The 23,421-nt window shown below is 45.6% G+C and overlaps 1 protein-coding gene across 3 annotated transcripts in view; it reads right to left on the bottom strand.

Moving 5' to 3' along the window:
• The window catches only part of SCN10A (sodium voltage-gated channel alpha subunit 10), a 94,055-nt gene that overhangs the window by 51,342 nt on the left and 19,292 nt on the right, over positions 1 to 23,421 (bottom strand). For 2 of the 3 annotated variants that reach the window (XM_032594806.1, XM_032594805.1), the window contains exons 4-12: positions 17,046 to 17,174; positions 16,374 to 16,465; positions 14,175 to 14,366; positions 13,684 to 13,750; positions 9,874 to 10,015; positions 9,532 to 9,729; positions 8,653 to 8,823; positions 5,092 to 5,385; positions 2,598 to 2,709 (exon numbers count right to left, since the gene is read on the bottom strand). In XM_032594806.1, the coding sequence (XP_032450697.1) occupies positions 2,598 to 2,709; positions 5,092 to 5,385; positions 8,653 to 8,823; positions 9,532 to 9,729; positions 9,874 to 10,015; positions 13,684 to 13,750; positions 14,175 to 14,366; positions 16,374 to 16,465; positions 17,046 to 17,174 (1,397 nt within the window). The remainder of the gene's footprint in view (positions 1 to 2,597; positions 2,710 to 5,091; positions 5,386 to 8,652; positions 8,824 to 9,531; positions 9,730 to 9,873; positions 10,016 to 13,683; positions 13,751 to 14,174; positions 14,367 to 16,373; positions 16,466 to 17,045; positions 17,175 to 23,421) is intronic. The other variant, XM_032594807.1, reaches the window with a different exon arrangement.

The following is a 23,421-nucleotide window of genomic DNA, read 5'->3' on the forward strand; positions in this document are numbered from 1 at the left end:
GGGTGGCTGAGTCAGTTAAGCGTCTGACCCTTGATTTCAGCTCAGGTCATGATCTTATGATTTGTGAGACTGAGCTGAAAGCGTGGAGCCTGCTTGGGATTCTTTCTCTTCCTCTCTCTCTCTGCCACCACCGCCCCCCCCCCCCGCCCAATAAATAAATAAATATTAGAAAAGAGAAAGAATAGCCAACATCTGCTGAATATTTACCAAGTGCCAGTCATGGATCTAAGCACTATACTTATGCTAACCCACTTAATCCTCACAAAACCCTAGAAGATAAACACATATTCACTCTTTTACAGGTTAGGCACTGGAAGCACAGAGAAGTTAACGGAGCTCCCAAGTTGCACAGCTTACCCAACGTGGCAGAGCCAAGATGCAAACCCAGGCAGTCAGGCTCCAGGGTCTGTGTTCTTAACTATTATCCTCTGTTGCTTCTCATTGATTCAGAGATCTCTTTTGTTCTTACCTGAATCGGGATGTGTTTAGAACATTCATTTTGTTCGTTCCTGTCTCATTCCCGCCAACTACACTGCATTTGCCCTTCACCTGTCATGGAACTCTGTCCTGTAGGTTCTCATAAGACCGCTTCTCTTACTTCATTGAGATTTCTGGTCTCCCTAGAGAGAACGGCCTTCGACATCCCCCTTATCTGAAGCAGCCCCTCTGCAGTCCCTTATTCTCCATCTCCTACCTTACTTTCTTTTTCCTCCTACTATTATCCCCACCTGAATCTCTGTTTGGGTTTATCTGTATACCCTGCCCCCCAGAATGTAGATTCCATGTGTGCAGGCTTCTATCTTGTTCACCACTGAATTCCCAGCACCGGAGTAATGCCAGACACATAGCAGGTGTTTGTCAAATGCTTGTTGAAGAGTAAACAAATGAAAGAAAAAAAAAAAGAGGAGGAGGAAGCTTGATAATTCTGGGGAATAAATGAAAAAGCAAGCTGTTTGTTTTTAACATTAACTGTCTGATGGCTAAGAGCAGAAAGGAAAAAGAATCCAAGCAACCCACCTGGCCAACAAAAAGTCATGGGCATAGCATGGTTAGATTTTATGCAGCCATAAAAAATGTTAGGCATACAGACATTATTACAATGGCAAATGATTTTTGATAAATAATATGAGAAAAATGTACACACTGTTGTTACTGAAATATGTATACATTTCACAAAGCACAAATTCATGCATGCAAGAAAAGTAACTTGAATTCATAATTGAATTCAATATATACCACAAGTCCTCAACCTGGGGATCTTGTTTTGGTTAATTCAGTGTCTGCTATTACATCACTATCTGAGGTTGCATCTGAGTTCTGGAGAGCTCAGGGTCGGAAGAGTGTTGGGCTGGTCCTTGGTCATTGCCAAGTATATTTTACTGGAGTCATTGTAGTTCCCATGTGGTCTCTGGTGGGAGAGCCACAGAGATGGCTGTTCTCTCTTTGCCTCTCACTCACCTTCCCTAACCCTCAAGTGGGGCAAGGTCATCACCTAGCTACTTTTCTGCTCTGCAGGCCATGGGGCACTCTCAGAGGCTGCCTCAGGCCTTCTCTACCCAGGTAGGTCACCTGCTTCTCTACTGTATAGTTTCTGTACCATGCTGGGCATGTGAGTCTTTCTCTAAGACTTGCCACCTCTCACGTCCCCTAGAAAGTAAGGCATAGATTGGCTCTGTTTTCAAATCCCTCAAACATCTTTTTTTGTTTGTTTGTTTCGCCATGCCCTCCCCCACAGTTAGGATTCAGTCCAGGGCTGGGAGGGGAGCACACAGAGCCCTTTCTCAGGAACACACCAGCATCTAAGTTCCCCCTCCCTCCTTCAGCCCAGTACACGTTAAATTTGTCTAGGGGAGACACATGGCTGGACAAGACTAAGGCCATATTTTCCATGCCCTGAGGCAAAATAAAGGTCGGATAAGAAGACAGGCCTTAATACAGGATACAATCATGCTCTTTGGGAACTTGTGTGTCAGGTGACCATGACCCAGTGCTGTTGCCTTCTTCCAGCCCCTGGCTTGGTAGAAGCAACTGGAACTTAGACACATCCCTGAGGAGGCTGAATGGGCTCCCATTTGATTGATAGAGCCCTAAATTAGCAAGAATTTAGTTAAATTGACTGATTAATTTACTTAAATTATCTTCCAATGCTCAGCATAATGTGGGCTTGAGACAAAAATTAAGTTATAACCATACGAGTTACAACCATGAAAAATGACAGGATAATTTCACCGTATTTGAAAATTAAGGACTGTAAAATTTCTTGCATACCTGAGGTAGCTTGAAATTCTCTGGTTTCTGCCAGATCACTTTCTAAAATTTAGTTTTATGAATACATATGAGGCTGATGTTAATTTAAACAAGAGATGAATAGGGTGTTTCAAACTCATTGGATTCTATTGTTTTTGAAAAATTATCCACATTTAAAAAAACACATTGATAAAGGGTGATGGGACCAAGGGCATAAGAAAGAGGAGTATTTAGGATCCCAGGACACAGATGGGTGATATATTTGACACAGATTTGGGGCATCCCCTCTGCTGCTCAAATGCAGACTCATCACAGCACAGTTGATGGCAATTCCAATGAGCAGTACTTACCCTCAAGGACAGAGGTCATGATGCTGACAACACTCATTGCCCTTTGGGCTCGGAAAGGTTCATTCAGGTATTCTGCCGATAAGAAAGCCTTCTTCTGTCCTGCATCAAATGCCTGCTGGGACACAATCAGGATATTCCCCAAACCTGAAGTCATCAGTGGCAAAAATGGGTCACTCAGCCTCTTATTGGCCCGTCTCATGTGGTTGTGAGTTGCCTGGTGAAGCTTTGTTCCTCTGTAGCTGTGCTTTCCCATTTGGGAAATGGGGCTGCTTCTTGAACTTGGGTTAAGAGCTTAGGCATGAGGACCAGGACATAGAGTTGGGGGTGCAAGCAGAGTCTAGCTTTGTAGCTGATATTATAACCTGGGCTCACCTGAGGGTCTGCTAATTCCTGCCTGAGGACAGAGTCCTTGGGCAGCAGCGTGGGGATGGGGCTGCCTCAAGGGTCTCTGAGGTTTCTACTAAAGGGAAGTGACAGCTGCAGGAGCGGTGGGCCAGGAAGTCATTCCAAGACTTCGTCTGCGCTGGGCATATGGTGTTCAGACAGAATTCCTCTTCCAGGACAGGTTTTTTTTTGACCTCCCTTCTGACAGGCCCCTTTCTCTCCCCAGCATATAACTCAGTTCCAGCTCCACACGGTCCTTTTGTTTCTGAGGGAATATTTGTATGTCTTGATTCTCCAGTGTTAGTTGTTTGACACAGCCCTTTTGAACCTTCCTTCTTTGGGCCTTCCCGGGGAAGTTCCATCTGGGTTCTGTGCTCTAACTCTAGTCCTACAGTACCCCAGATGTGGGGAGTCTGGGGCCCATAGAAGCTGATTCTGGCACTGCACTGCACATTCAGAATCCAAATTCAGCAGGCATGAGCACATGCCATAGGTGAAGTTCATAGGTAGATAGTAAGTATTTTAATACATATAAAGAATGTTCAGAAAGTTTTCAACCATGAGGACTCAACAAGAGATGCTAGCATAGCTATTGTTATTTTCAGGCAAATGTGTATCAGTGCAGGCACTTTATGATTCCATTTAACCCTTCAGCTATTTAGAAACCTTTTTAATGGGGGACTTGGAGGCCTGAAGAATTTAAGGGGCTTGTTACAGGTGACTCAGTTGGTAAATGGCAAACCTGTGATTGAAACCCACGTCCATGTGACACAGAGGGCTTAAAGAGTTAATCTTACACTAGCTGAATAACTTAACTAAAATGAATCAAAGTCAGAATATCTATGGAGGTGATAATCTAGGGAGAAATTCCTGAATGAGGTATTTTCTGGAGTGTTAAAGCAACTCCAAGAGAGGTCTGCAGGTTGGCTTTGACTTTTGGACTCTGTTGATGACTCTTTGTTGGCTCTTGGAGACCCACTCTCCACCTTCTCTACCCCGCCCTGTGCCTGGGGAAGGTGGTCTGTACTCTCTCGTTCTGGTCAGGCTTGGCCAATGGGAGACACAGACAGAAGATCAGAGTCTGGAAGGAGAGGGACTATCGCCTGGCTTATTCCCTGCAGCGCTGTGACTGACCTCCCCCCTGGATCACAAGTTCTGTGGGACCACCCAGTTCTCACTGGGTTCTGGTTCTGGTCCTTCCCCTCACCACTTCAGCCTAAGCATATAACAGCTTCCCACCATTGCTCATCTCTAAGTGCCTCACTGTCCCTTCTTAGCTCAAAGCCCAGTGCATACCTCTCCCCCAATTGCCCACTGGAGTGGTATCTGTTTCTTGCTGGGATCACATGGCATCCAATCAGAGATGGAGCTAAGGTAACCCTGTAGGACTTATCCAAGTCAGGAGAGCCATATCCTGGTTAGTCTACAAGTCTGTTTGAGAACTGCTCTGGGTCCCTGGCTAGCCAGAGAGGGCAAATGAAAAACACTGGAAGCATCATTACTGAAACTAAAGGGAGAGCTCAAATTAAATCACAGCTCTCAATCCAATGAGGAGTCCCTGGTTTTCCATTGCACTCTGTGATTATTCTATGAAGAGTGCACACCAGTTAGTCACTGTTGCCTAATTTGTACATTTTGGCAAGTTATTGCTTCTCTGAGTAAAGCAAGGGATACTTTGCTTCTGCTAATATCTATCCAGGGCACCTCCCAGGATTTCTCTGGGTCCCATGGGCCAAACCCAGCATAGTTTGCACAGAGCTACAAGCAGAAAGAGAAGAACCTTCCCTTTTTCTCATACTCATCCAGGAACCAGGCAGGCCTGTCTCTAAAGCAGTAATAGTGAGTGGAGACAGAGGAACACAGAAAAAAAATAAAAGGATCAGCTGGAAAATAATTTGTATTATTGTACTGCAGAGGAAACCAGAAAACCAGTTTGACCTCAGGTAAATCCAGTATCTCTGACTCTCACCTGCCCTGTCTGTAAAATGGGGATAGAGGGGAAATGTTGGACACAATGTTGTCTAAAGGAGCCTTCCATGGGTGGCACTCAGTGTTTGTTGGCCCTCACCTGGAGGGCAGCTCAAGAGATCTGGAGCATTGACGAACTTACCGAGACTTCGATGCCTCCAGGAGCAAGCTCACCAGTGGGCAATGTGGAGTGTCCGTCTTCTCCAAGTCCTGAGCCAGGGTTGGAGGGCTGAGGCAGCGGACTCCTAGGGAGGGGGCCTTGCTGGCCGGCACCCCCACCCAGCAGCAGGGAGCCCCGACGGCTGTCACGGTCTCCAGGAAAGACTCCATCATCTGTGGCCCCATCAGGGAATGAGGCGTCCAGGCAAGGGGCCCGGAAATGGAACACACTGCCGTGGCTAGCCCGGCGCCTCCCAGAGGTGAGACCTAGGAAAGACTGGGCATTGCCCCAAAGGACCAGGAAAAAAGGCAGACTGGAAGCTCATCCTGCAGGCATATCTGGAGCTCAACACTTCCTCCACCCATTCCTATTTCCCTGCCCCCCTGCCCTTATTCTCATGAACTTCCAGAAAAAAATTTAAGACATACATTCAAGGGGTATTCTAGGTAAACATGGGAAGAGAACAGGAGAAAAGAATATTTTTGACATGGCCTGGGAAAAGGCCAAGAGTGATTACAGAGTGCTTAAGATCAGCAAGTAGGTCACGATGGCCAAGGATGTCAGAAGACAATCTTGTCACCCAGACGAGTCAGCTATTTACAGCCTTAGCCCATAGGACTGGACAAAACTGTCTTAAATTCCCTGCTCCACAAGTAAAGCTGTGACCTAAGGAGACTATTATGCACACCAGTATTGGAACAAGCTCGGTAAACGGTTTGTTGAATGAACAAGTGCACTTTATTGTCTGAAAATTAGGTTCTGCAATTCATTAGATCCAGCCTATACAAATGTGAGAGTTTGTGTGGTGCAGGAGGAGACAAGAGCTTTGTAATGTAATGAGCTTCCAAGATCCCTTGAGGCAAACTTTGAATAGTCAACAATGGGGAGATTGAAGGGAGAGTTGCAGCCTAATTTCCTGGAAGAATAATGCCATGCCTCCAGATCAATAAACATTTCCCATCAAAATCTTCCACTGAGGGAACGACGAGGCTTACAGTTGCCAGAGAAAAGGAGCTAATTCACAGGCCTAGAGCCCCTGGAGGGTGAGTATGCTGGGTTGGCCAGTGCCCATGACCACTGTGGGAGCCTGACCATAACAAGTTATCAGTTCTATTCTAAGCCATATGAACTATTTCTAGACATCTACACGCTGAGTTGCTACCAAACTTTGTCATACTGCTGAATGTTCCCCCTTCCTTAATTCCTCTTATTTACTAAACTACTAAAGTTGGGACATTTTGTCAATTAGAGTCCTCCTTACTTATCCCCCTATCCCGCAGAACTGAAGTTTCCTTTTTGGATTATTTGGAGCCCGACACTGTTCAGCAACTATCATTGCAATCCTGGTATCATAAACAGAGCATTCTTTGCCTAGAATATATGTCCAAGGATTATGAAACTCATAAAACCCCACGAATCCTTCCCACTTTTGAAGTAAAGGAGTAGAATTGGCAAATTCTTATTAAAAATGGGATGGCTGAGTTATTTGCAGGTGGGCAGTAAGCAAACAAATGAAACAAACTAAGAAGAAAATTTTGGTCCCATGTTTGACAGGTGGTGCTTCCCTGGCCACCAATTAATATTTCAGAATTAACCTGTTTGACCAATGGTGGCCAATGACTTCTGAATCTAAGTGCTAGACTTGTCTTAAAATGCATCATCCAAGCAGGCCAACTTGTGTCTTGGGGGTTCCCTGAAACCTCTGCTGTGTCTCTTGTTGTTTGCTACCCCTAACCTCTCACCCATTGCTGCTGTTTGGAAAATGACTTTATATAAACACTGCTGATGGTCTGTTTACCACAGGAACGCACCTGGGAAAAGAGGAAGGGGATGCCCTCTTGAATGAATTTCAATCCTTTAGTTAGCATTAAAGAGGTACCCAAAGGGTGCTTCCCTGCTTTGGCACATATACGTTCTATTTGAGGCCTGGAAAATACTCCTCCCCCCCTCCCCTGCAGTCCTCAGTTATTAGAGGAATCCCTACTCACTATTTACTATTCATCTCAATGATCTCCTCCTCCGTGAAGTCTTTCTTGATACACCTCCACTCCCATAAGCGTGGATGCTTCCTCTTCTATTCCCAAAACACCATGTATGTTTCCCTAATATAGTATATAGCACACAGTTGTTTACATATCTGCCTCCTCCACCAAATGGAAGTCCTTGGGAAATGGACCATCAGTCATCTCTAGGTGCACATCATGCACCTAGTATTGTTGAATTAACAAGACACAGTTCCTCTTTTGCCCATTTGAAGGTAAACCTAGCTGGAGAGATGAGCACACATGTCCATCTGGTGTGTTTGTGTCCAATTATTGGACAGCCAGGTGCTAATTTATGTGAGGCTGACTGTATGAGGGGAGTTAAAGCCCGATTCGCGGTATCATCGACATTTCCATGGAGGCTATGATTCAGTCTGTCCTGTGATTGTCAGAGCCCTAGTGAAATCCCCTTTGAAATGTCTTCTGAATTGTACCCCGTGCATGCCAGGTGCTGCTCAAAACAGGCAGAACAAGGAAGGGAAGGGCACAGAATCTGATCAATGAGGAAGTGTGGATATCACTGAGGCCAGTGTGCATGTGAGTATATCTGTGTACATATATGCACACATAAGTCTGGGGATTATAGAGACAGTATTATAAAAAGTAGAATGTCCTTCAGATGAGCATATGAAAAGAGACTGAGAGGGAACTGAGGGACAGGAGGCCTGACAAATAGCCAGTTGATCCCCTCTTCCATACTATTAGTGTGGGAACTGCTCTTTCACAAAGGGATTATGATCTCTTAATCTGGAAAGGATGTGTTTGCCATACACAGGACTTCCAAGGGAGAGAGAGGTGATGGGAGGAAACTTGGTGAGGCTAGGGAATCTTGGAGTGGGATGCAGAAGATTTGGGTGGTGGACAGAATTGTTACAGGGTCTAGTGAGGTTCTGAAGTTATTCCGAGGCTGGACTGTATCTCAGAGATGGGGGCTGTCATCTTCTTTGCCAGCAACAGGTGAGAGTCTGGGTTGTGGGGGCTGAGGCAAAAAGTCAGAAAGAAGCTTGTAAATGATTTCAGCACCACAAACAGAATTGCAGATCAGAGTGTTAGAAGGAAGCTAACACTTGCTGTCCACAGGTCCATGGACACCTCAAGGTCAGCATGTCCAATATGGGCTCACCACTTTCCCTACAAACCTGGTTTCTTCCTCCGGTGCTTCTCCCTTAGAATCACACCCATCTGATTGCCCAATTCTGAAAACTGGGAGTCATTTTGGACTCCTCTCTCCTTTTTCCACATTCCACAGTCCCAGTCTCATTGTCCCCTACCCCCAGTAAAAGTCAGAATCCACCCCTTTTCCGTATCCACGATGCCCCTCTCTTAGTTTAGGCCACCGTGTGGTGGGGGGGGGTCGATGTGCTGTCTGGATTACTAAAACATCCTCCCCATCTTGAGCCTCCTGCTGTCTGCCTGCTACAAACCTCTTCCCAATCCAACCTATTGTCCATGGCGGCTGCAAAGGCGGGTAATCTTTAGAACACAAACTTGAGCTCCTTACCATCCTGCGTTGGTTGTAAGGATCAGATTGGGGTGATTTGCTGTCATCTGTGGAGCCCTCTGACACCCTCGGCTTCATCCTGGGCATTCTCTCACTGGCAGTTTTGGAGGCTAAAGGTGACCCATTGTGGGAATGGAGAGAAGCTGTGTCAATCCCCAGTGCTGCCAGCACCTGAAGAGAGAGAACAGCAGCTGCAGCCAACAATATGTGCTTGAGCTTTGCGTAAATGTGCCCCTCAGTCGTGGGATGTCACGGAGGTGAGGGCATCTAGGACAGAGAGGGTCAGGATTAGGACCTGGGTGGTGGTGGGATTGAGGCATGGCAGGAAGGGCCACCTCTGGGTCATCTCTTTCGTTTACACCGTGTAATGTGTCCTGCTGATTCCCTGCCCAAATCCCTTTTACCAGGTCAGTACACTCATCTTCAGCAGCTTGAGTGTTAGCTGTTAATGGATCACAGCTACAGCATCCTGCAGAATATTTCCTTTCATCGTACATTTGGCTGGGGGTGGGCATAGGGGTGTAAAATGCCAGCCCCCTTGTCTCAAGAGAGGCTAACGTTGTGGTACTAGTCATGCCCCAGAACTCTGCATGGGATCAGGCTGAAGGTGGTCTCTAACTGAGGCCACTTTCTAGTTTAATTCATCTCCTGTCCTGCTTCCTTCTTTCTCCTTTTCCTGAGGGCACCCCTCAATAAATCACTTGCACAAGATCTTGATTCAAGTTCCCTTTTTGAGAAAACCTGACCTAAGATGGTGCTTGAGGTACAATAAATCGTTCTTACAGTTCTTACAACCTTAATGTAAGTGGCTTCTCCAGACCTCTCCCCAAGAACGTTCAGCCTGCAGCAGATTTCACAAAGCGTCCACCCCTCACAGACCTCCTGCTCCTTCCGGAGCATCTCGAGGGCCTCCTGGAACTTTTTCTCCTTGGCTTCAATTTCATCAATGGTGGCCTGGTTCTGCTCCTCATATGCCATGGTGACCACAGCCAAGATCAAGTTGACCAGGTAGAAAGACCCCAGAAAGATGACCAGCACGAAAAAGACCATATACATTTTCCCAGAAGCCCTCAGCGTCTGCAGATTCAAGAGAAAGAAGAGAGATCTGTATCCAGAGTACATGGGCCCCTGACATTGCCAGACTCTTCCAAGAAATATGTAGGCATGCATCTGACTCCCCGGCCTCCAACCAAGTCCGTAGGGGGGCATGCAGCTCAATACCTGCTGGTAGAGGCGTTCCCAGGAATCCTGTGTCATGAGGCGGAACAGTGACAGGAAAGCCCAAGCAAAGGAGTCGAAGCTGGTGTAGTTAAAATCTGGGTTGTCAGATGTTTTAAGACAGAAATAACCTTCAGGGCAATGGCTGCAGCAAGAATAGAGAAGGTCATCAATTGCACAGCCCCTCTGTTTACTGGGGGCAAGGCAGCCCTGGGCTGTAGGAAGACCATAGGCGTTGAAGTCAAAGATTGGAACTCAAGACCTGGCCTCCCTCTGATCAGTTGGATGACCTTGATCTACTTAAGGCTCAGTTTCTCTTGCACATTTAAATGGGGATGGTAATACTTTCACTTCAGAGTTTCATGCAGAGGGGTACGGCCGGGGAAGGCCAGCTGACTGCCTCGACATGATCCCATAAGGTGGCTAACTCCCTGCAAGTTCATACCAGGGGAGGGAGAGTCAGTACAATAATGCAGACTTAAGACCTGAGCCGTCTGGCATCACCTGCCAACCTGTCCGTCAAAGGACTCACACTGGGGAGTCAAGCTCACTCCCCAATTATACGTAATAATGAAAACGATACTTTCCACTTACTGAGCACTTACTATGTGCCCCTCTCTCTCCTAAGTGCATTACAAATGCTATAATTTAATTACCTTAACAATCCTTTCTTACAGATGTGGAAGCTGAGGTTCAGAAAAAGGAAGTCAGCTGCCTGAAACCATATAGATGCCAGTGTATTTATTTAAAAGGAGGAGTATATCTGTCAAGTAGCCTATGAAGACTGACTGATGAAGGAAGGCCAAATTGAAGATAACCACGTGAGTACTGAGGGGGGCAGTGATGGACTGACTCTTTACTCTCTCACGATAAGGGAGTAAGTTGATGTAAAGAAGTCTGTCTAAGCTCAAGGCATGTGAGGTGCTCTCACCCACCCCAGTGGGATGACTCTGCTGAGAAAACAGTAATTCCTTGTTTGGAGTTTGGGATTCTATTGCTCCAGCATGCCTCCACCAACACCAGTCTCAGGGGCTGTCCTTATCCCAGACATCCATGCAAACACATAATCCTGGGACCCATACAGTTGATTAGGGTCCCAGCAACTTGACTATGATTAATCCCAACTCTATCTTCAATCTTGGTTGGAGATTTGCGAGTTCCTGGACTCTATAGGCCCACATTTAAAGACAGACAGTCTTTTGTTTTGCCCTCTGAGGAGCTAATCAACCTGTTATCTGTAGGTCTGCTTGTTAACTCCAAGGGTAGCCGTATGTCTATGTCTTCCGTTAAACCCCACTACAGCTGTTACACATCAACAACGAATTGCTCTGAGAATTAAGTGAGCCCACAGTACAAAGGTTCTTGCATGGTGCCTTCATCGTAAATATTGTATATAAAATGAAGATGAAAATTCCTGTTATTTTTAACCTGCACTGACCAGAAGAATGGACTAGAAGAACATATGTGAAAGAATCCTGGAAATCATGAAGTGTTTCCTAGTACTTGGTCTCCACTTTGAGAACAGTGCCACTGGTCAGTGCGGGCCTTTGCTCGGGGCTCTGGCTTCTCTGTGACCCAGCACAGGACATAGGTTCTGTTGTCACAGGATGCTGTTCAAGTCTCACTCCACCCATCATCCTGAACGGGCCTCTCTTGCCTTCCCAGCCCTATCCACCCCTTTATCTCCTGGCCAGGACCTGCCCAGCAGGACATCTGGCCTTTTTTGGAGCTGGGTTGGGGGGCTATGGATGAACCCCATAACTTTACCACAGTAGCTTGGGCTACTCTGGAGCCATCGCCATGAGAAATGCCATTATCCAGACAAGAAAAGGAATTGAGGGGGCCTTCAGTTTAGATTTAAGCCAAAGGCAAATGATATCAGAGCAACCCCATCCCTGAGCCAAAGAACCAAATGCCAAGTGCATTTGTGAAGAAAGAGGCCAAGGAGCTGATGTTGATCAAATTCTCCACCTCCATCCTTCAGCTCTATCTGAGATTGTTTTTCTTTTTTTTTTTTTAATTTTTTTTTTAATGTCTATTTATTTTTGAGACAGAGAGAGACAGAGCATGAACGGGGGAGGGTCACAGAGAGAGGGAGACACAGAATCTGAAACAGGCTCCAGGCTCTGAGTTGTCAAGCACGGAGCCCGACGCGGGGCTCGAACCCACCGACCGCGAGATCGTGACCTGAGCCGAAGTCGGACGCTTAACCGACCAAGCCACCCAGGCGCCCCTGAGATTGTTTTTCTAGTGAGCAGATCAAGGCAAAGCTCTATATAGGTCTCCCTCAGCTCCACATGGGCAATATGGAGTTGTTAGCCCTTCAGGGAGTGAGGTCATTTGGGCTCAGGGCTTCGGATCCCCAGCTGTGGAGATGGGAAAGATGAGCCTTGCTGATCTGTGGCCTGAACACTTTCTGCTCATGCCCGCTCCAGTGGTCAAAGCATCAGGCAAGCTTGAGGGAACCCCGTGCCCCTTGCTTTGTCTCACATTCTGTTCTGCCACCTGGAATGGCCTCCATCCAAACCATCTCTTGTTCAACCAAACTGGAGACACCCTGCCTGCCCTTCAATGCTCCCCTCGACCACCACCTCTAGGAAATCTGCCCTGGCCTCCTGCCCTGCCTCCCACCATCACCTCACTGTGTTTCCCCGGCCCATGGAGTCTCTAGCACAGTACTGCTTCTTCACAGGGTAGCATCCTTATGTATATGCATCAGAGCTCACAAACTGGCAGCTTGCAGGCTGAATTTGGCTTGCAGAAATATTTTGTTTGGCCCACAATATGTAGACATTTTTTGGAATTGGTAGCCAATGTTTGTAGTTGGGAGATTTCACATAAAAATCTAAATTCTTTATCTCTCTTTTAAAAGTTAGAAGAGCTAGAAGCAATGGACCAACATTTCCACGTGGCAACCCAAAGCCGGACTGGGTGGTGGCTGGCCCTTTTGGATGGGGCACAAACTGTCATCGCTCGGTTCCTACCCAGCCTAATCCTCTCATTTGTTGTCATGTATCTGGCCTCTGTAAGAATTTGAAATGGCTAAGTGTCATACACAGGTTTCTTCCTCTGTCATGTGTGGATAATGAAACCCATGTGATGGAGTTGTGATGATTAAACGTAAAACATTTGACACAAAACATATTTAATGAGTATTAGTTTCTTCCTGGGGTAGATTACCAAAATGGCCACGCCGATTTCCCTGCCCGTATCTGTATCTCTTTGCAATAGGATGCTGCAGCTCCTCTGATCAAGAGGTACAGTTTATCTCCCCAGCGCTTGGATTTGCACTGGGCAGTGACTTGCTTTGGCCAACAGAATGCAGTAGAAGTGACACTGTGCCTCTTCTAAACCTAGGTCCCAAGAAACCTTGCATACTTCCCCTCTTTCTCTTGGCACTCTGCCTCTGCCATGAGAATAAGACCATGCTGGGGTATAAGACCACATGGAACAGAGAAGCCACCCCAGCTGAGACCAGCTAGATTTGCTGGCCCCCTGCTAATCTGTCCATTATTTGCAGATGTATGATTAAACTCAGTCAATGCCAAAACACCAGGCTGATCTCAGCTCAACATGCTGATGTGCAGAATCCTGAGCTGGTGTTTTAAGCCACAGAAATCTTGGGGCTATTTGTTACATGGCAAAAGCTAACTCATACACTCCCTCCCCCTGAGCCTGGGATGACAAAAGCCATGACTTATTCATTTCTACACCTTCCTTGGGATCTGAAGACCAGTCCCTGTCTAGAAAATGATGATGACAAGGAGGAAGGACTTCTGGGCATTGGTGCTTTGTCATGGGTTGGGCACTCACCCTGCATCAGATCCATTGCCACACAGTAAGGGATCTGAAGTGCCTGGCTTATTGTAGTAGAAATCTGCAGAAGAAAGGAAGAAATGAAAGCCTTGCATATGCTTCTGAACCCTCTAGCTCAAGCCTTGTGTGGTAAAGGCAACACTTCTCAAATCTTCTGCCTGAGCAAGATGCATTCCCTTGGCTATGTGCTTTCAGTGGGCACACTGGGACATTCGGAAGGAGAAAAGTCCCATCTTGGAAGAGAAAAGCGGAGCAGTGACTTCAGTCTGAGCCTCCCCCAGCAGAATGACTTGTGCCCAGGTTCATAGCTCCTTTCCTTGTAAATAGGGCATGGGCAACAGAAAATGGGGACCCCAAAGTAAAATATAGCTCAAGAGAACCATTTAAGCAGGAAAGAGGAGTCAAAAATATATTTCTATGTAGGTATGCAGGGGCTTCACCCCCCTTGCCAACCAGACCTTCATCCTCTTGGCAGAAGTTCCACTCATGTTTTCCATAAGAGGAATAATTGCCTGTCTCATTGAGAGCGGTACAATTCTTGACACATTTGTTCTTGAGGTTGCCCTTGAAGAGCTGCAGGCCCACCAAGGCAAAGACACTCAAGCAGAAGACGGTGAGGATGGTCACATCCGCCAGTTTCTTCACCGAGTGGATCAGGGCTCCCACAATGACCTTCAGCCCTGTGGGAAGATGATAGCAACACTTGCACGTGGATGACGTACCACACACACAGAACACTGGCATGTCTGCGTCTTAACCATCCTGTCCTTTCACGATGTATAAGTGTGAGGTACTTTACAAACCCTGGGGCAGTTCCAAGCCCGGCTCCTCATCTAAGCCTCGCAATAGCCCTGAGACAGAGGCAGAGATTATTGTCCCATTGTAAAGATGAGACAACTGAGACCCAAGTGATATATTTCTTATCATCATAAGGCTAATATAATACACTTCTGACAGTAGAAATTCAATTTTAAAAATAATTGTTGAATACCTGCTATGTTTCAGGCACTAGACTAGACATGAGGCTTCTAATTTGACTCTAATAATTTGACATCTGTTTTTCTATACTCACTTCATTTCTGGGAGGCAGCTTGAGGCTGGGGGCACACGGACCTTTGTGTGTGTGTTGAGAGAGAGATGGCGGAGACAGAGAGAGAAAGGGAAAACCTAATCAGAAGGAGCTGCCTCAGGGACAAGCACAGCTGGCAGTAAAGGTTCAGGAGGGAGGATTTGTGGCCATGGCAAATGAAATCAGCTTCTTTGAGAGAGTAGCTTCACAGGTAGCAGAAAGAACTCTGAGGAGGGGCGAAGTCTGGGACTGATGCTTGTCTTGTCATTTTGGTTAACAAATAACCCATTGAGCGCTACCTGTGTTGGCCCCTGGGGTAGGAGCTGAGGAGGGGCTAAGGCACTGGCATGTGGTGGGGTTGTCTGACAACTGAGGGGAAGTGCCATAGCATTATCGAGCAGGTGGGCACACACAGAGGCAACCCCTACCTGAAGCCTGGGGTGGGGATGGGTTGGGATGATATGGAGTGTGGGGAAGTTGAGGGAGACTAGAGAGTTTCCTTGAGAAAGTCAAATCTTGGCAGAGCCCCGAGGAAGGAATATTAGTTGAGTGAAGAGGGGAAGGGCTCTCTTGGTAGAGGAGCAGCATGGCCAAGAGCTGGGAGATGAGCAAAGGCAGGGAGCATTTATGGAACCACAGGTGGATTCTAGAACATGATGCAAGGTGGATATAGGAGAGAGGTGAGACAGGAGGTGGAGTGTGGACAGGACAGGTCTTGTAAACAACACTCAGGGTTTTCCTGGCTAAGACTAGGTGAGAGAGACACTAAGTGGCAGCACTAAGTGAGGAAGCTTATCCAGCAGAAGTTGGCAAAGACTTTCCGATCCTTCCCTGCAGAGCCGGACAGAGAATGGTAGAAAGGACTTCACCCATAGTTTGAGCGTTTCTGTTTTCCAGATAAGAGCATGGATTCTCAGGGGTGAGGGAAGGGAGATAATCCAACAGGCCACAAGGTGGAAGCTGTCTTAAGCTTTGCCTGGTTTCTGGACTCACTATCCTTTCCACCAACTCAGCGGACGATGAGGCACATCCCTGAGATACTGGTGACAACAGAGGTTTGAAGGCCAAAGGAGACAAGCGTTGTGAACTACTTTTGTTTCTGAATTCTCTGTGATCAAGAATTGCCCAATCCTTTTCTCTCTGTGGGCCCCAAGACAGGCCTGTCGCTCAAGCTTTCAGGTATACGGAAATGGCAAACACACCCACTAGAGCCTAGGACTGCCTGCTCCCTTCCTCCCTATTTCCAAGTTTACACCTTTGGTTTAGGATGTAAATGAGGACCTCCAACTGGAGGCTTGTCTGAAGCCCACAACAGGAACACAAAATGAGGACATGACCTTGTCATTTGTCGATGGTGAGTCCGTCAGGTACTGTGCACAGAGCATTGGCCTAGGAATTGGGACATCAGGTCTCCAGGTCACATTTTGCCTCTTAATAGTGATGAGGACTTCGGATTGTGTTTTCTACTCTCTGGGCCTCAGTTCCTTTGTCTTTTACAGGGGGACAACAGTTCATGCCCCGGTACTTTATAGGGCTCTTACAAAAATCAAAGACGGACGTCAGGCTGTGGAAACCAGCATATGCTCTATGAATACATGTGGTGGTCAAAGCTGCTCACCCGGGATCACAGAAACTGTCTTTAAGGCTCTAAGAACTCTGAATGTCCGCAGGCCTGATATCCCTCGGAGATCTATCGCTTCGCCAATGTATCTGTGGGACCAGAAGTCGGTCAGTACCTTCAAGGACAGGGTCCTGGGAATGCATGCAGCATAAATAAGGACAATTTGGGGTAACGAGAGCCTCAGTGGGACCCAGAATAGACACAAAATCTAATGGCACGTCCACCTATAGACTGAGACACAGATTTAATTATTGCAATATCATTTAGAATGGCCCCTGTGAGAAGATGCATTATGATCTAGAACATTCTGGGTACTACATGCATGGATGAATAGTCAAGCATGTGGGCTTGGCCAGCCGGTCTCCTCAGACACGCATCTTCTCCACCCACTCAGGCAAACATCTTCAGGTCAGGTAGGTGCAAGGCTGAACCGTGTCTACTCACTTTGATAGGCCATTTATCAGCTCAGAGTTGAGGTCTCTGACTTCTCCCCGAAGGTATGGGACTAACCCTGGAAAGTGACCCCCAAAGCAACATTTAGTGGCAAGGAAACCCCAGGCTGTGAAGTTCCAAATGACGAAGCTGGACAGAGGTGAAGAAACATCCCCAGAGTGCAAGCCACCCAGAAGCCCCATGCAAACATAAACATCAGCACGGAGAAATACTCACGCCAGGGTAATGACGCTAAAATCCAACCAGTTCCAAGGATCTCGCAGGTAAGCAAACTCATTTAGACAAAATCCTCTTGCCAGAATCTTTATCAAGGCTTCAAAGGTATAAATGACAGTGAAGACATACCTGGGAGGAGAGGTGGAAAGGAGTGTTAGCCATGCCATGGAGAGAGCTCAAAGGGGAGCTCCTGGAATGGCTCCAAAGGAAAACACGCAAAGATCATCAGCGAGGCTGGGAAAGGGAAGTAGATAAGGTAAGGAGGGGAGACACAGACTGGGGAACTCAGAGCAGTCACACAGATGGGTGGGGTGGGGACAGATTGAGGTGGCTGAGACGGTTGGCAGCATCTTCAGCTCGGAAGGTGGGCAGAGGGCAACGGCAGGTGCAGAACCACCAGAAGGTCTAAAACAAGGACGCTCCTTTTCGCTGAGATGCCCAGAGGGAACCTGGAGGCCCCTTTCCCAACCTGCTGTTGACTGACATGTGGAACAGGGATAAGGTCCTGCTACATCCCTCCTCTCCAAACTTCTCTGCTTCCAGCTGTGTTTTCTTCTCCCACCGCACTTGGCCTGCAAATGTTTCGGGACTCAGGAATCCCAGTCCAAGAGCCACAAGAGGCAGGAAACAGCTGGGTGTCATGGAAGAGAAAAGCATCTAAATCCATGAAAATTTTCTCTGGAAGACGGGTCTTGCCAGAGGAAGTCATATCCAACAGTCCTTTTAGTCTGCTGGGCACTTTGTGGGTTTGGAGGTGAAGACAGATCTGGAGCTGAGGTTGAGAGTAAGGTAGTGTTTCTCAAATGTTTAGAATATCTCAATTAACCTGTGACAGTAATTTTCAATCTCTAGCAAGTATCTGAACCACCTGGAAGGCTTGTTCAAACAGAATTCTGGGTTCCGCCCTCAGAATATTCTAAATATAAGAATATTTAGTCAGTCAAGAGTAGGGCCTAAGAATGTGCATTTCTAACACATCCCCAGCTGATGTTAGTGCTGCTAGACCGAGAGAATTACCCCTCTAGGACCAAAGGGATTCAGATGCACACGTAATTTTGGGTACAGTAAGTTTTTTAAATTATAAAATCATAAACACAAACACCAGCGTTAAAAATGGAAAGACTTGATTAAATATGACAGATCGAACATATGTATTTACCTCTATCCTTTTTGAAACCCTTCTTAAATGTTGGTGGAAGGATTTTTTTTTAAAGCATAAATCCACGAGGACAAAGATAATGGAGAACACAACAACAGCATTTTGGAAACTAGGGAGCATGTGGATGGGTAGTCATTGACAAAGCAGACCCAAGAAAGCTGAAACCTGAGCCGGGAAGTGGGGAGTTCCCAGAAGCAAGCCAGCCCACACTGCAGGACTGCTCAGGACTTAGAGATACTAAATATCTCTGAAAGTGGGATTTGGGGAAAGTGTGTCAGGTAGAGCTGGATACTGTTTGAAAGGCTTTACAAGAAGCAGCCATTCAGCGAGGAACTTCCTCTCCTGCTGTGGAAATAGACTGGATGTTCATTCTTTCAAGAGTTGGACGAGAGAGACAGAGAGAGAGAGATTGCATGCTGAAACAGGAGTATAAAGGAAACTTTATATACTGAAAGGCACTCAGCCTGCCCATCCACCCACTCCCTTCTGCTTTTAGTTAGTTTCTAGAAGCCTGTAGTCAGGTTAATAGCCCAAGAAGATGCTGTACTTTTTTTTTAATGTTTATTTATTTTTGAGACAGAGAGAGACAGAGCATGAACAGGGGAGGGGCAGAGAGAGAGGGAGACACAGAATCTGAAACAGGCTCCAGGCTCTGAGCTGTCAGCACAGAGCCTGATGCGGGGCTCGAACTCACGGACCGTGAGATCATGACCTGAGCCGAAGTCGGACGCTTAACCGACCGAGCCACCCAGGCGCCCCAAGATGCTGTACTTTTAATGTGAACCGCTAGCCAATGAGCATCAGGAATTGGAAGGATGCTTCTAACACCACAGACTAAAGCAACCAAACAGGAAAGAAAGGAAAGCTAAAAAGACAACGCAGGGAGCAGAAGAAAAGTTGGGAAATATTCTTATTAATATTTTTTAGAGAGTTAAGAAGATCCAGGATATGCAGAATAAGAACAGAAGGCTATAAAGACTATTCAAAGAACAAAACAGAACTTTTGGAAATAAAAATATGACAGTGAAAGTAAAACGTTAATAGGAGAGCTGGAAATAAAGGTGAATTTCAGAACATTGTGCACAGACAGAAGACCCCTACTGCTTTTGAGGGAGTGAAAAATCGCAGGTCATATCCAAAGGATTAAGAATCAAAATATCATCAGATTTCTCAATGGCAACCTTACAGGGTACAAGACAATGGAACAAGTGCCTTCAAAATTTTGAGGAGAATAATTTCTCATATAGAATTTCTTCCCAAGCTCAACTGTTAGGATGAGGGTAAAATAAAGACAATTATGGATATGCAAAGTCTCCAAAAATGTGCTTTCCATCTAAGAAAGTTACCATAGGATGCTCCATCCAAACAAGAAAGCAACCAATAAAGAGGAAGATCTGGGGACGCAAGGGAGAGACAAACGGAATCCAAAAGAAAATGGGGAAGGAAAAATCTCCAGACAAGAGCTGCATATCATGTTCGAGAACACCTAGGCCGGACTGAGGCGGAAGCTAGAGGGCTCCAGGAGTGACTTCCCCAAGAAAAATGGGAACTGATGGGTAACCTGACATGATCCAATAAATTGAGGCAAGGATTAAACCCCCGGAGAAGAGCTTGGGAGCAAAGTAGTGATAAATACATAGAACATGAAGCAATGAAATCCTTATTGACTCCGGAGAGAGCAAAAATGTTGTGCTAAAGGAAAATGTCATCAAAGGACACTGCATGATACAGCTGTCATGTCATTTGCTCAGCAATTCTGTTACATAACCGTGTCTGTAGTCGGTCGATGTACATCTTGTCTGATTACCTAACCCAAAATGATAATATAACTGAAGCAGGGAGACAAGTGTGAGAGGAAAGGAGTGTGGGTACATGGACCTAATTCTTTTTTTTTTCCATAACAGAAAGCCAACAGATAACATCTAAAATGGAAGAATAAAAAATACAGTATGAGTGTATGACTAGAGATAGGGAAGTATCAGAATAAAGAGGTAAAACATCTGAGAGGACTCGCCTCTGGAAATACGGGATTAGGGGCAAAGAGAAGAGCATGATATTGTACTTTTTGTTAGAATCTTTATAGAACTCTGCGACCTTTTAAATCATGAGCCTGTGTATCTTATATAAAAGTAACAATCACATTAAAAAGAGAATAGCGGTAATGCCTGTTCGTATCTGCGAGAGAGAAAGAGTGTTTGAAATTATTCACGAAGAAATCTATATCTGGCTGGCTGGCTGCTTGAGCTGTCGGGTTCCCCCCCCCCCCGACTCTTTATGTTTTCTAAATTGGAAAATCTTAACTCAGAATTATAGGTTGTTGGGAAGCTTTGACGGATATTTCTGGCTTTTCAGATCAAATGCAGATCCAGAAATTATGGAGAGCATTCTGAAGACTATTTTCAGTGCTTCACCAGAGAACGCCAGCCTAGGCTGAACACCACCCAGCGCTGGAGGGTTAAAGGTCGCAACCCGGGGGACAGGAGCTGATGCAGTCACATCCTCTTTCTGGCGGCACTTGGCTCCGAAGGTATTTCTTCGTGTTCTGTTGCGGCATGTTGATGTGATTTTTTAAAATGCGAAAGATATTCCTGATGAAGGAAGAAAATCACTGGGTATTGAGAAAAAGTCAAGCTCTAAGCCCTGGAGCTGTTTGCCCCACTTCCTCAGTTTTAAGATATCCTGATGCCTACTCGTTAAAAAATCTCGAGGTTAGGTCCTAAAGGCAAAGATCCTTACTATTCAAAATCCTGAATGTATTACTAAGACACATCGCGTGTATTTGGAGAAATGGTCATTTAAAAAGGTTTTATCCCTTATTTTATTTTTTTATGAATATAATTTACTGTCAGATTGGCTCCCGTACAACACCCAGTGCTCATGCCGACAGTGCCCTCCTCAATGCCCATCACCCATATTCCCTCTCCCCGCCCCCCATCCACCCTCGGTTTGTTCTCTGTGATTGAGTCTCTTGTGGTTTGCCTCCCTCCCTCTCTGTTGGTAACTATTTTTTTTTCCCCCTTCCCTTCCCCCATGGTCTGAAAACACTATAAGCCTTTTTGGTTTGCCAGCCAGAGCAATTCAGTGTGGGAAAACAGAACCTCACTTTGATTTCAGCCCTGGAGGCTGAGGAAACTCACACTGTGAGGCCACAGTTTGTATTCACAATTTCCGCTGTGTTGCTCAAAGGCAGTTCAGGGTCTGAAGGCATGCTTGTGGACCCCCACTGTTTTCCACCAGTGAAGGGTGTACTGCATTTGGAAGGAACGTCTTTCATTTGTACAGTGATGCCTTTCCTTGCTGACCGCGTGGCTGGAGCTTCTTTGGTACCAATTCAATGTATCTTTTTTTTCCAATGGTGGTGAAATTACATAAAATAAAATTTACTGCCATCACCATCTTAAGTATGCAATTCAGCGGCATTAAGTACATTCACAACATTGCGAAATCACTACCACTCTCGTCTCCAGAACTTATTATCCCAAACAGAAGCTCTGTACTCCAACCACTCCCCATTCCTCCCTCCCCTGCTCCCTGGCAACCTCAATTCTACTTTCTGTCTCCATAAATTTGCCTACTCTAGGTACCTCATCTAAGAGGAATTATACAAATCATACAATTCGTCCTTTTGTGTCTGGCTAATTTTACTCAGCGTGATGTTTTAAGGTTCATCCATGTTGTAGCATGTGAATGCTACATGAATGAATCTCATTCATTTTTAATGCTGAATAATATTCCATTGTCCATACAATGCATATATCACATTTTGTTTATGCATTCATCCGTCGATGGACATTTGGGCGGTTTCCTACCTTTTGGCTTTCGTGAATAATGCCGCTATGAACATTGGTGTAGAAGCTAACATACCTTTCTAAAGTTTCCAAGCTGATCTTTAATTAATTAAGCCAGAAGTCTCTTCTTTTATTTTTATTTTTTTTAATTTTTTTTAATGTTTATTTATTTTTGAGACAGAGAGAGACAGAGCATGAATGGGGGAGGGGCAGAGAGAGAGGGAGACACAGAATCTGAAGCAGGCTCCAGGCTCTGAGCCATCAGCCCAGAGCCTGACGCGGGGCTCGAACTCACGAACCGTGAGATCGTGACCTGAGCTGAAGTCGGACGCTCAACCGACTGAGCCACCCAGGCGCCTCAGAAGTCTCTTCTTTTAAAATTAGCTTCATATGATGAATAAGACAAAAAGTCATTGAGCACTTCTCTCTCACATATATGGTGCATGTCTACAGAAAACTGATATGCCCATAGTGTTATTAAACTGTAAAGTAAAATGTCTGCTTAGTTATATGTACATAACAGTCATTGATTTTTTTTTAATTTCTTAAAAAAATTTTTTTAAATGTTTATTTTTAAGGGGGGGGCAGTATGAGCCGGGGAGGGGCAGAGAGAGAGGGAGACACAGAATCTGAAGCAGGCTCCAGGCTCTGAGCTGTCAGCACAGAGCCCGACGCAGGGCTTGAACCCACAAACTGCGAGATCATGACCCGAGCCGAAGTTGGACGCTCAACTGACTGAGCCACCCAGGCGCCCCTATAACAGTCATTGAGTTTAAATGGCAGTCACATTATAAGAAATCCAGTGGTTCTGTTAAAGGAATTCTACCAATTTCTTCCTGCTTTCTTTCCAACTACAATATTTGTCATTGATTTGGAAGCGGGTTTCATGTCTTACCAGCAAGGGTATAGGAGGAATGGGCACACTATAGTTTTTGATTCTTTTCAACCTTTAACATCAAATTTGGCAATTTGTACTGGAAAGCCTGATTTCGTTTTTGTACTAAAAATAGTCAACTGGTTTAAAAGTGAGGTCAATAAGCTTTGTTGGAAAATACTGTGGTAGTTTGGGTAGCTGATTATTATTATTTGATGAAAATGTTATTAGCAGATAATAAACTGGGAACTAGGACAACAGGTTCACTGACCCAATAACATTCAATGATTATCTTTCATTGTCATGCTATTTTCTCATTTATTTTTTATCTGCTTTTGTGAGATTATCCACATCCATCGTCCATTTGTCTCATGACCTGCAGCTTCCAGCTTTGTATTTATGACAGAGTCCATTCATTATTTACATTTGTGACCTTATTTCATATTGTGAGGTTTACTTTTTCTATTTTCATTGCTATTGTTGTATTTCTGCAAGCCACTTTTGAAATGATTCCATTTTTTGAACTGTGATATCAGGCAATGCAAGTCTAACAAA

The sequence above is a fragment of the Lynx canadensis genome, chromosome C2 (genome assembly GCF_007474595.2).
Source record: "Lynx canadensis isolate LIC74 chromosome C2, mLynCan4.pri.v2, whole genome shotgun sequence".
Taxonomy (NCBI): domain Eukaryota; kingdom Metazoa; phylum Chordata; class Mammalia; order Carnivora; family Felidae; genus Lynx; species Lynx canadensis.